A 13,290-nucleotide genomic window follows, 5' to 3' on the forward strand; every position below is an offset into this window, starting at 1 on the left:
CAAATATTGACTGTTAACAGGCAACACATTTTTGGCAAGAATCACTAAGTGCAGGGATTCCCCTATTCTAATAATATTAAGTAATGTCAACCACAGTATTTCATTTCTTTCATCAATGTTACATTCATCTCCAAGCCAACAAGCTCCAAGTACTGCATATTTAACTGACTCAGTCGTTTTCTAAAAACTAAACGAGACGGCATAAAACAACAGTGTCACTACAAATTTGAAATTGTATTATTTTCATATCTGCCATTAATTTACAAGGTTCTGCACAACATATTCAATGACGTGGCCATGGCATGAACAATGTGTCCTTGATTTAAAGGGTTGTTAGACGTGGGATGTGCATTACTTTTTCCATTGCAATTATTGGTGCGTGAAACATTTCCGCAATGCTACCTAACCTCTTCTTACATTGTTCAAAGACAAAAAGTCCTATGTTTAAAAAAAAATTTAATCACATGCAACATTACAACTGCATGAAGACTCTGATTAGCATTATTTAATGGTATGGCTTAATTCACACATTCATTCATGCATACACTTAGCTCAGTTAGCTTTGTTAGGGGAGAAGAACCTCCACCTTTAATTTGAATCACAACGTAATTAAGAGCAGCCGTATTTACCATTAGCGAAAATACCACAGCGTCATGGCTGCCATCATCATCTGTCATCATGGCTGGTTTTTAGTGTGAGCACACTGCTACATGTACTGTATGTAACACAATAAAATGGGTAATTTAGGCTATGGATACAGCATGGTGTGACCATAGACTGTGAATGTTATGTCCATGGATGAGACTATAAAAGGCTAGTCTTGGAACAAGTTGGCCTTATAGTTGGTTTAGCAGGAGGTTTTCCTCTTCCTTTACTCTTTTTCAGCTTTTTTTGCTGAAAAACAGTTTGACATGCCACAGTAATAAAAACACAGGTGTAAACAAATTCACTTACAATACTGCATTTGGTTCATATCGTTTAAAACGTACTACCTCTTACTTCCAAATTCTAAACATAACAAAGCCATGGTTAAAGGTATTAGTAACACACCTGTGCATTTCCTACAGTGACAAATTGAAATGCTCATATTATGCTTTTTGGTGTTTTCCCTTTCCTTTATCGTGTTATATATCTTTTTTTGTGCATGTAGCATGCTTCCAAAGTGAAAAAGCCCAAAGTCCACCTCAAAGGGACTTACCATCTCCAACAGAAAACAAACTGCTCCTAACAGCTCTGTTGTGGTCCAGCCTTTACTTCCGGGATGAACATGCGTCACCTTGTAATACGTGTTATAATGCTCGCCTAGCTGCTAGCGTGGCACGCCCTCAAACTCTTCTTCTGAGTAGTCCTTATAGTCCTTACCTAGGTACTGCGCATGTGCGACTCCCAACAAAGATGGAACCAAAGTGAGATGTCTCACTCTGTAGCTAAAACAGAGAGCTCAACACAAAGGAAATGAGCATAATATAAGCGGTTTAAAGTAGTGAAATCAGGTTCTTTATATTTCAAAATTCCACCTAAGCAAAAGCCTCATCTGCCTGTGCCATGTACAGGGCCTTTAGATATGGGATCTATTCTTCCTTTGAGTTTATGAAGCAACGCAAGACACGTCTACAAGGGTGACTGACGAGGTACTGACTAATGGCTCCTGTTTTGTACACGTTACCATTGTAGGCTGGTGCTTCTGCAAATAAATGTATTAAAAGATTTTTTTCAAACATCAGAACTTTCCATTTAGTTTAACTTCTTCATTTTAGTGTAGTGTGATTACTAAATAAAATTTATATTTTAAATGTGTCTTATTTTCCATTTTTAACTGAAATAAATGGGTGTTTGAATGAACACTGCTGTGGTAGCAGGCAGCACTTTGAATCTGAAACTCACAGCCCTGTATCCTAAAAAATACCATTACCACACAACTAAACAGTATTCTCAATTACTTTTGGAAAGTATCCACACATTCTCGTACCAGCCACAGACACATGACGTGTGAAACGGTCGCCCTTTAAAACATGGTGTTAACATTGTGAATTGAAACAAAACTACTTGATTCAGGTTAGGAAAAGATTGTGGTTGGGGTTGCAATAAATAGCTTATGTTTGTTTCGTAACTCAAGTTTCGCACATAAATTAAGTAGCTTACGTGACATCAATTTTGTATGTTAGATAACTTCTGGTTTCACATAGGGCACAGACAGTTGTCTCCTGGGTTTGTTCAACCTGTCAATCCACCTCGACCTCCCCCCACTTTGCAGTCTTTGATTAGAAACGTACTTGTCACAGTAAAAAAATAAATAAAATACATTACCCTCAAAATGTAATGGAGAATGCAGTTTTGTTTCACAAAGGAACGTACATTTTAGGAGACAGGATTGAAACTAAATGTCTTGCGGACTCCTCAGCTTTGCACATGCATGCACACACACACACACACACACACACACACACACACACACACACACACACACACACACAGAGTTTTGTTTCAGAGAATTGTGTTATGACTGTTCACTCATTTTGCAGTCACCATTTCTGTTCATCTTTCTCAGTGTTGTTTTCCATTTATGAGTTTCCTCTTTGCCTCTGTTCACCTGTTTATTTTGTCCATTCGTAAAAAGAAGCCATTATTTCTCCCCCCCCAGGCGAGAGACGACGATGGCCTCGGTGGGAAATTACCCCAGCACAGCTTTACTCAGGACACGGCCAGGCTTGTCTTCAAGACAAACAGCGATGTGCTTGTAAGGACCATAACCATTTAACACCAGATAGAGTTTAAGCTTGATGGCTACTGCACAAATATGTTTTGATGTTGTTCTTTGTTCAAAGTGTATATTTTTTTAACTCATTTCTTCCTGACATGTCAACAGACTGGTTTTTATTTGGGCATAAGTGTAAAATTAGACATCAACCATCAGATTCAGGTCAGCCCCAAAAAATAAGACAACACACAAGCGGGACTTATGTTTTACATAAAGTTTTCACACATTTAAGTTTGAGCTTTTCATAACCTTTTTCAATGTAATCATTTGCTTTGCTCATTTTTCATAATACATCATATTCAGTGACTTGTGTTGGGGATTTGTAGGAGTTATCAGACAAGGAAAAAAAAGGTGAATGGTGTGAAATATTGGACATAGATCATTCATAATTTAGTGAAAGAAAACTAAAAGACAATGTAGTTGTACTAGAAATACCACTAACAAAACTTAGTTTTAAAAGAACATTCACGTTTATTACCACTTATTTCAACCAAACCCTGGTTTCCCATTTGTTTGTAATTCCATACAAAAAGTACACACATGACAAGTCTTGTGTGCACTGGTAAACAGATTTAGTTACACTTGGACAGGCTAGATGTAGCTTGATTTTCTCATCTAACTCTCTGCAAGAAAGGAAATAAACATTTTTCCCAAAGTGTACCAGACAGCCACATGCCAACCGACATATTTTGTCTCAGAGAAGTTGTGTTTGACATTCAAACACAATCCACCAGGTCTGTCTCATCCTTCTTACAGCTGGAGTTATTTTACTCACTGTGCTTGCTGTTAAATATAGTGTGATAGAGGTCCACCTGGCCAAGTGAGAAAGGCTTTTGTATGTCACATCTATAATGACTGATGGTGATGGCTGACTGTGATAAGGGTTGCCTTTAAGGGAGTATAGCTTTGGTCTTTTTTAGCTTTTATCTACACTTTAAACTTTTCGTGCTCCATTCGGGTTTTAATGATGACATCAGGTACACAGTGTAGCCAATTTAAAACACTGGGAAAGGATATGAACCAGATATGTTTCCACTTATGTAAGCCCGGTAATTATAACCATCATGATAGGTATTCCAATAAATGAGGCCACTGTAAACTGATATTTTGGCTGATCATAATAACAAGTCCACATGTTGCAGATGGTCTGTTATACACTGCCAAAGCGTAATTTTCTTGTGTAAACTTTAGTGGAAGCTTTATTCTGTTTTCTGTTTTCAGTCGACCAGGTGCTTTAAGATGGCAGACTCTTGGTACATAATTTAGGGTTTGGACTGAATAAACAATCCAACAAGCACAGTGTTTGTGGTTGCCATCATTGGTGGACTTGAATTGTCAAGACTGGATACTTTTCAGATCGTTTGGAAGATCATTTTAACTTTAAACCAAGCAACTGGCTCACTTTAAGCACCTGGTTCATTTTCATGCCTTGTGTTTTGCACAATGTGATTATAGCAGCAATCTGAGAAGTGTCAAAAGAATCACATATCGCCCTTAACAGGGGGATATACAAGACTTTCCCTTTATGCACGTATACAGCTTAAACCTCTTCATTCCACCTATAAAACCTCTACAGGCACTACAGCCTCTCATGAAACCTCACAATCTCTGCTGCACCCTCTGAACCCCTCCAGCTTCTTAACCCTCTGCAACCGCCTCCTCTTGTTCCTCTTCATTATCTACATCTTCTGCTTTCTCTTTAAAATCCGCAACCTCTTTCTCTGCTTCATTGCCTACTGCTTTCTCATCCTTCTGTGCAACATGTTGGTCCAGCCCCTGCCCCTTTATCTCCGTGACTACAGAAATTTAATACTCTTCATCCAATCCCCTAACCCCTGAGAATGGCCTCCAATCATCATCTCACCTAACTTGTTCATTTGAACTGATGATTCACTAAAACTAGCTGTTGTCTGATCTTGGGATTCTTAAATAACACCGACCTTGTCACTGGGCCAGAGGGTGGGAGGAGGAAGAAACCATGACTTCTGCCGAGATGGTTGCACTTTTTTGGAACCACGATAATTGTTTTAATGCAAACGGTTAGACTGCACCACCAATGCTGGTTCGTTGGCCACGATGGAAATAAATGACCATAATTACACTCAACTGGAAACATCTGTGTAGTGGGGAGAGAGCGAGCAAGAGAGAGAAAGCACAACTCCATTAGCGTAATGCGCAGTGAAATTTCACACACAGTGCAGAAAGTCGTTAAGTGCTCTCCATCTGTCTTTCTGAGTCAAGGAAAATTTCAGCACATTTATTATTTAAAATATCCTAGTCCTACCATTATCAAACTCAACTTGTGAGAGCACCTTTTTGAATTTTTCTCAGTTATGGCTCATTGAATTAGCCAGGACTAAATGGGCAGTTAAAACGTGTAGAATTCAAGGGACTGACATGTGAGCACTACCAACGCTCTGTTTAAGCATAGCAGTCCCTTTGTAGTCCAGTCTCCTGTCTGTGGTTCCTTATGCTCTCCAGCCGCTTGTCCCGAGCTCCGTACATGTGTTAGCGTCAAAAATTCCTCCTGAATTGCATTTGTGCAAGTGATCCCACCCGAGTGACACTGCATAATTACTTATTACAAATGCAGAGGACATCTTTCAAAACTTTTATCCTTTTGGAATATGCTTCTGCTTGAGTCAATCCACCTTAAACCACACAATCTGATGTAAAACAGATAATATATGCAAAGAGCCTGATGTTTGACACGTGTAGCAGATACAGGACAGCATGCTATGTACTTGTTCTTTTTTAAATCCTGGCCAATGCTACAGTACATCTGCCCAAACAACCCATATGAGTCCAATGTCTTTTAGCTGCTGCCAGACAGGATCCTGCCAAATAAACCTAAGTTGGTGCATGCAAAAGGAGTTTATCCACCTTCCGGTTGCATCCCTAAACTTATTAACATTCAGTAGGGGGGCTTAAGGGTCTGTGTGATGGATGGATGTCGTTGAGGGGTCTGACAACTGATTAATGCCTTAATTATCTCCAGCAAGGACCTGCCACTCCTTTCAGAGCTGACAGAGTGAGCTGTGTGTGGCCTGACGAGTAACGCCGTGTTCAGGGCTCGCCCACTGCTATCTGCTCTACTAGGGTCACATTCATTTTCCTACCGAAGAAGAATTTGCACTTTTTGTGCTGCAAAGGTGTATAACAGTGATGAAACAGTGCACCAGGGTGTTTTGGGATCTTTGCCACCACAATGAGCAAGAAAGACAACTTTTCAATTTAGCCTTTTCATGTTTGCTCTCTGCATTCAGAAGGGAACCCGTCTTACAGCACAACATGTGACAAGAAATTTAGTTTGAGACTGAACTTGTAAAATATATCCTATTATCCTAGTATAAATTAAATAATTTATCTTATTTTGTTCTGATTTGTTTAAGAGTAAAACAAGATTCATTACTACGACATAGTAAGTGCCAAGAAGAACAATGACAATTTACTGTTATGTGACTAGATAGCAGCATAGAAATAGAAGACAAATGTAAAAATGAAGCCATTCATACTCTACTCACATAATTGTCAAGGGTGTAGCTTCAGAGGTGTTTAAAGTTCAGTTGTAATTTCTGAGGAAATAGTGAACCTGATCAATAGTGAACAATAATTGTAGCAATTGTCCATGCGTTACACTTCTCTAAAGGTTTCTGTCAAGATAACAAAAATTGTATTTCCCAAAAAAGATGGCTGCATTGCATTCTGGTCTTTTGAGGTGACTGGATAAACTGATTTCCCAGTGTAACAATGTTGAACATTGTTCTGAATTCGCAACTCTTTTGGATGCTTGAAAAACAATGCTGTTTTCAACACAACCTATTTGCAGAGTATACACGCTAAGGCAATATGCATTTGTGTTACTTTCCATTATAACATGCATTAATGGCATAATATTTCATATCTTATATAACAACATTTTTGCATTAAGCTATTGCAACACTGACGTATTGCCTAAAAAGAGGTTTAAAGTAAAACACCAAGGAAATGCCTTCCCAGATCACTACTGATTTGGGATGTGACCTGATGTGCATGACTAATAGCTTAAACTTGCAGCAGCATATTTTCATGTAATCTAGAATAGAGCTTTCTAGGATTTAAAGTGACTTAACTTACTAGTTGACACACACTTCAATACCAACTGTGGGAGGACATTTGAGGGAAATCATCTTATTGTCTTGTTGTACTTGGGGTGTCAGTCTCCCAGGGCTCTTTGGTTAAATGAGACTGAGAGTGTTTTTATTACCAACAGAAGGTGTAAATGGGCAGTTGTTGTTAGGACACAAAGTTAAAGACAAAGTCACTTTAATACCACTTAGCATCAGAATGTCATTATGTGCACATTTACCTCTCAGTAAGGAAAACACATTGATTCAGACATATGCAAAGAAATACACACACACATACACACGCACACACACACACACACACACACACACACACACACACACACACACACACACACACACACACACACACACACACATTTAAGCACATTTCAAAATTAAGTTTTAAGTGCTTTTGACATATATGGAAAAGTATTTAGAAACAGCATCAGTTTCCTTTAAAATAATCTTTTTTAAATGTGTTTAGCTCCAGATGGTTTGGAGGCTGAGCTTCTGCTTACCAGGGTACTTCAGAGGAGATTGTGCTGTAAAACAAATTACAATTCTCTTGTATGCCGTGTCACAGGTGCTGATGGATTGTGTGTACTGTGTGTGTTTTTTGTTGCAGGTGTGTGACTGGTGCAAACATATACGCCACACTAAGGAGTACCTGGACTTTGGTGCTGGTGAGCGAAGGCTGCAGTTCTGCAGTGCCAAATGCCTGAATCAATATAAGATGGACATTTTCTACAAGGAGACCCAGGCTGCACTGCCTGGAGCATTGTGTAACCCAGGACATGGGGCTGGTGGGGATGGTAAGATGGATTGCAGTGGAGGGGTCCAGCTGCTTACTCCTGAATCCTGGGGGACACCGTTAACAGACTTCCGGCGTAAAGCTCCTTCACCAGGGGGGCCTAACAACACCTCTGCACTTGCCCCTTCCACTTCTTCGTCCACCCCACCCTCGGATACTGCTGCCGTCTGCTCCCCCTCCTCCTCCTCAGCCAAGATCCCCACACCCAGACCCCACGAGAGCCCCACACTTCACCCTCCGCCTGTTCCCACTTTGCATCCACCTGTTGGGGTTCCTCCTGGTAGCCCTCCCATGGTGATGACACCCCGGGGACCCATGCCCCTGCCACTTTTCATGGAGCATCAAATGATGCAGCAAATGCGTCCACCATATCTTCGACCTTCTGCCCACCCAGGGGGGCCCCATAGCCCCCTGTCAAACCCTATCATCCCTGGTATTGGTCCACCACCTCCTCCTAGGACCATGGGTTCAGCATCAAGCCCCATGCACAGGCCCCTGCTGTCTCCACATGTCCACCCCTCATCCAATCCCAACCCTGGCATGATGCACCATGGTCTCCCCATGCCAGGCCTACCCCCTTTCCCCCCAGTCAACATGATGCCCAATGGACGCATTCCTCTGCCACCAATGATGAACTTTGGCATGGCGTCCTTGGCCCCATTGGTACCCCCACCAACTCTCTTGGTCCCTTATCCTGTCATTGTACCCCTCCCAGTCCCAATCCCTATTCCAATCCCAATTCCCTTCAGCCCCAAAACATCCAGGGACCAGCCAGAGAATAGTGGCACTTTTTGCAGTGCTCCAGAGTCATCCGAAGCTTCAGCTTCTGGACCTCACTCTCCACGTTCCTCTGGTGGTGACAGAGGGGAGCAGAAAGTAGAGCCAGCTGATGCAGAGCGTCTCTCTCCTGGAAACTCACAGAGAAGCAGGACATCGCGGGTGGACTTGACAGTGAAGGCAGAGGATAATTCAGGCAACCTGTGTCTAACCAGCGGCCCTGGAATGATGGATGGGGTGATTGATCTAACTGTGGGCCAGAGGCCATGCCAACAGCAGGTAATTCAAAGGATGCTACCTGGGGTCCAGGTCAAAATAGAGGCAGAGGCTGAATCAAGATCTCCACCAGCTGCTGGGCTTTTTTGGGAAGGAAAGGGCAGTCGTAATGGGGGGAAAGGGGCCCTCTCACAGGACCTTCTCAGTGCTACAAAGCTAGAAGGGGTCACACACCTAAACACACTGGAATCATCAGGCCCACCCTCCAGCAACAGCAGCTCTTCTTGTCATGAGGATCTTCCAGTGAGCCAGCTAAATCCTTGTAACTCCAACCATACCCCACCACCCTTGCCCAGCACAGGACAGACCCAACCCCTGCCCCACCTCCAAATAAGCCCTGCTGCCCCACGTAACGTCATAGTTAATGGTACGGGATGGCATTCCCTTCTCACTCCTGCCTTTGAGTCTTACCCTGATCGAAGGGGAGACAGTGTTGCAGGAGAAGGAGAGGCAGAGGAGCGGACAGCCAACGGTGAGCTGGAGCATGAGGCACTGAAAGAGAACAATTGCTCAGTTGGAGATTGGGAGCCAGGGAAGCGGGGCTCAGTGCAAGACGAGATGGCGGACACAGTGGAGGGTAAGCCAGATCCTGACTCCAACACGGAGGAAGGTGAGCACGCCTATGCCCTGCCGCTGCTGTCTACCGGAGGCTGTGTGGTCATCCAACCTGTGCCAAAGCCTGGCGCTGACAAGACAGCCATCCTGTCCTGCTCCATCAGTGCCCCTTTATCAACAGACGGGAGTCCTGAGCTGGAGCCGCCGCTAAAGAGAAGGTGTCTGCGAATCCGCAATCAAAACAAATGAGGTGGGTTCACCCCAGTGTTCTCCCACAAACACTTATGCAGTCGCGCAGACTTCTTTGTTCATTGACAATTTGTAATTCACAGTGGGGTATCCAGCAAATAATTAGTCGGTTTTGATGTTTCAAATATCCCTTACTACCTGGCATGCATCTTTAACCATTTGAAATGATCTCCTTCATTTCCAAAATGGCCTTAAACGACTTGCTTACTACTCATATTTAGTTTTATCATATTAAAATTGTGGAAATTCTGACAAGAGGGTTATTTATTGTTTTGTCCAGTGGAGCAAACAATAAGTTTGAACACCATCATCAGAATTTTACTATGTGATGCTAAATTCAAGGGCAGACAGATAGTAAACAAGCAAGTGAATTATTAGCAAAAAAGAATGTCAGTGAATGTAAGTGCATGTTTAAAGACTCCACTGTGACAGACGGTGTGCAGGTGGTGTGATTTGAATGTTACTTGGAGCGACACTTGCACGGAATGACTCTTACTCTCTGAAAGGTAAAGTGAACCAGGAGGATACATGATAACAAGCTTGCTTGTAAATTACGTTGAAATAACATACATTATACATATAATAATTGAAAACATCCTTAACATCAAGCATGTGCATTTTGTGTTGTTTTGATTTTTTATGCATTTCCTAATAGAGCATGTGTTTAGCCAACACATTCAATTTCCAAATTTTCACACACATATATTTCCTCATGAAGAGGCACATTGCTCTCATTTTACAGAATGATTACTTGTTGCTTTACTTTGACTGGCAGATTACACCTCTATGAGCTTTAGAATGGAAATGTGAAGTCTATCATGTCAAAGGATTTATTCAATACTTTAATACCAAATTTAATGATGCACTCCTCTAGTTGTTAATTAAATGAAAGTGTAATCAAGAGCAATTGAAGACCAATTCAAGTTGTGGTTACATGAGGCGAGTGCTCTAAAGAGAGTAATTAAGAACGACAAAAGATGGAAATCAAGCCCCATGCACCATTAGTGCTGCTAAACGGAAACCAGCTGCTGAGAAAAAATGTACACTAATGTTCAGATACCTAAAGCTACACAATTTTGGATTATAGATAAGGGCGAATGCAAAATAAGTTTGCTGTATTTCACCTTTCCTATTTATCTGCAATATCAGAAGGCATTTATTATGAATTATCTAAACTTGGCCCACAAATTATGTAAAATGTATACCACCAGAGAATTTTTAATTCTTTATTTGCCCAAAAGTGTCCTCAAGCAGATACTGATTGCATGTACTAAAGAGAACAAACCCAAAATTAGGGAGGATTTTTTTTAATTTGATGTGTAGTGGTTTTAAAACCCAAACTGTTCTTAAATGGTTCTTGTATGAATCTTGTTGCTCTGAACTGAATATTCCTTATTCTCCCACCTTGAAATGAGAGTTGGTTTCATGCATCGAAAACAAACATCCTTGGGGGGGGAGGGGGGGGGGGGGGGGGGGGGGGGGGGGGGGGGGGGGGGGGGGTATGACTCAGTCTAATTCTCCTCCCACTCTGTTTCACAGATGGACGCTCTGAGGACCACAGTGCCATCAACGAATCTCACTTGTCCACCCCATACCTCCAAATCCAACCCTTCCCAACTACACCACCGCACACACACACACACACACACATGCACATTTTTCTTGTTCTCATTCATTGTCCAGTCTACCAGCACCACAAATCGCCTTCGACGACTGATGAGAGTCCAACCAAACATGTTGATGTGTATTATAGTAGAGCAGACAGGACTACTTCTGTCCATGTGACAGATCCTCTGATGGACTTGAACTTCCACGGACTTGATGTTGTGGCCAGCAGGATTGCTTGACCTTTGAACTGCAGACAGTATGTCCCAGCAACAGCAGGACGTTACCCAGCTGCTTCTCTCCTCACTTAGGGACTCTCAGCCCGCACTGCCCCTTCTACCTGATCTCCCCTCCCCTATCAAAGCAAGTGCTCTCCATATTATCTGTTACTATGGAAAGCAGCAGAGTGATAGGTGAAGGATCCCCAAAGACAGATTTCCGTGCACCAATGAAATGCTCCAACCTGGTAGCACACCACAGGTACAAAAATCTCCAGTAAGTGATCATTTTTCTTCACTCAACTTGTCACTAAGGTATAAACTGATCTTATATAAAACATTATTTTTTGGGGGTTATTCCCTTATTCCAGAGTGACAGTGGATAGACAGGAAAAGTGGGAGAGAGATGGGGGATGACATGCTAAGGCTGCAGGTCGGATTCGAACCCAGGCCACTGCAAAGGCCGCTGTCTATATGAGGGCGCACATGCTCACTGGGTGAGCTAGAGGTCACCCCATCTTTCAATGTTTAGAACGTAGAGCCACAGAGCTGAGAAGAAATAGCCGAAAGTCTGCTCTATCTAACCAGCAAAAATGTACTTGCCAACCTGCCACAAAATGTTCCGGGTGATTCTGATGGGTGGTAGCTAAAAAGAAGCATAACAAGCATGAATACAGTTAATGCAATATAGCTAAAGGGCAAATTAAAGAGATTTTTCAATCAGAGGCTGGAAAACTGTCCTTGGACATAAAATCACCAATTATTCCTACTTAATCACTAAACTGGAGAAAACAACATTAAATTTCACCAGCAAGTAATAGTGTGTTGGTGGAATCAGGCAATATCTGCCATATTTTCCTGTAGCATCTATTTGTTTGCTCTTGAATTAAATTGAAATATAAGTTGTTGCATAAGAATGAGACGGAGATTTCATGCTAATCATTCATACTATTGACATTTTCACACCGTCTGGAATGCTGTCTGTGTTCTTAAACAGTAAGCCATACTAGTAACAGTGATTGGTTCACTGCTGTTAAAGAAGATTTCAAGGCTTACTGCACCTTCAAAACAACTGGGATGGCATGGCAAGGTAGAAACTCTGCCAATCTGCAGTGGGTCCTTGCTACGGCAGGCTAGTACTCAATCTTTTCTATAATACATTACCAGTGATGTTCCTGTAATGGGCTAGTTTGAAACTGACTGTGCTGCATTTAGAGGGGGCAGAGGGAAGCCTTCTCCTTCATAAATAATCATTTTGGGACCTGGAGGTAACTTTGCACCACAGTTTTTTCTACAATTAACACTAAAGACAAATTCATTTTGGAAATAATTTGAGAAATATATAAAACATTGCCTCTTGCTCGTCCACCAGTTCTGCCAACTTCTTTTGCCAATAATTATTTGTTTTAAGCCAAATTTAAAGCCAACATTGTCCTTGATTCCGTGGCGTGCTTTATGTACAGCTTTTTGTCACCTACCCAGTTTGATCTGTTCCAGTTCCACTACAGCTTAAGCCTCTGAGCCAGCATTTAGTTTACCCTCCTATGGAGGAGGTACATTGTACCAGTGCGAGACAAGGTGTTTTCATATGTCAAAGGATTCTGGTGTGTTGAAACAAATCATATCACCTAGTTTTCAGTGGAAACAGGATTTCAAACTGAAGATTTGACCAGATAATTTATAGTTGCCAAATTACAAGCACTTATTTAAATAAATAAAAAGATACCGAAAAACACAAGTGGATGTCAAAAACAATATTACCTGATCCTTAGTCATGTGTAATCATGTGCATTGCTTTGCATCCCCATCCTATCTATAACTGTTTTTCTTGTAGCCTTTGTTTGATTGCTGTCACAGTGAGACAACGTGTGATTCATTCTGTGTCCAGTACAAACACACATATTCATATGTCACAAGCATACCTACAGTACT

At 41.7% G+C, this 13,290-nt stretch overlaps 1 protein-coding gene across 4 annotated transcripts in view; it reads left to right on the top strand.

Moving 5' to 3' along the window:
- Positions 1 to 11,929, top strand: part of sobpa (sine oculis binding protein homolog (Drosophila) a) — a 37,225-nt gene extending 25,296 nt beyond the window's left edge. For 2 of the 4 annotated variants that reach the window (XM_034857406.1, XM_034857407.1), the window contains 3 exons: positions 2,642 to 2,737; positions 7,493 to 9,536; positions 11,075 to 11,929. In XM_034857406.1, the coding sequence (XP_034713297.1) occupies positions 2,642 to 2,737; positions 7,493 to 9,535 (2,139 nt within the window). In that variant the 3' untranslated portion in view covers position 9,536; positions 11,075 to 11,929. The remainder of the gene's footprint in view (positions 1 to 2,641; positions 2,738 to 7,492; positions 9,537 to 11,074) is intronic. The other 2 variants (XM_034857408.1, XM_034857409.1) reach the window with 1 other exon arrangement.
- The last annotated feature ends 1,361 nt before the right edge of the window (positions 11,930 to 13,290 follow it).

This window comes from Etheostoma cragini, chromosome 20, assembly GCF_013103735.1.
Source record: "Etheostoma cragini isolate CJK2018 chromosome 20, CSU_Ecrag_1.0, whole genome shotgun sequence".
In the NCBI taxonomy this organism is placed as follows: domain Eukaryota; kingdom Metazoa; phylum Chordata; class Actinopteri; order Perciformes; family Percidae; genus Etheostoma; species Etheostoma cragini.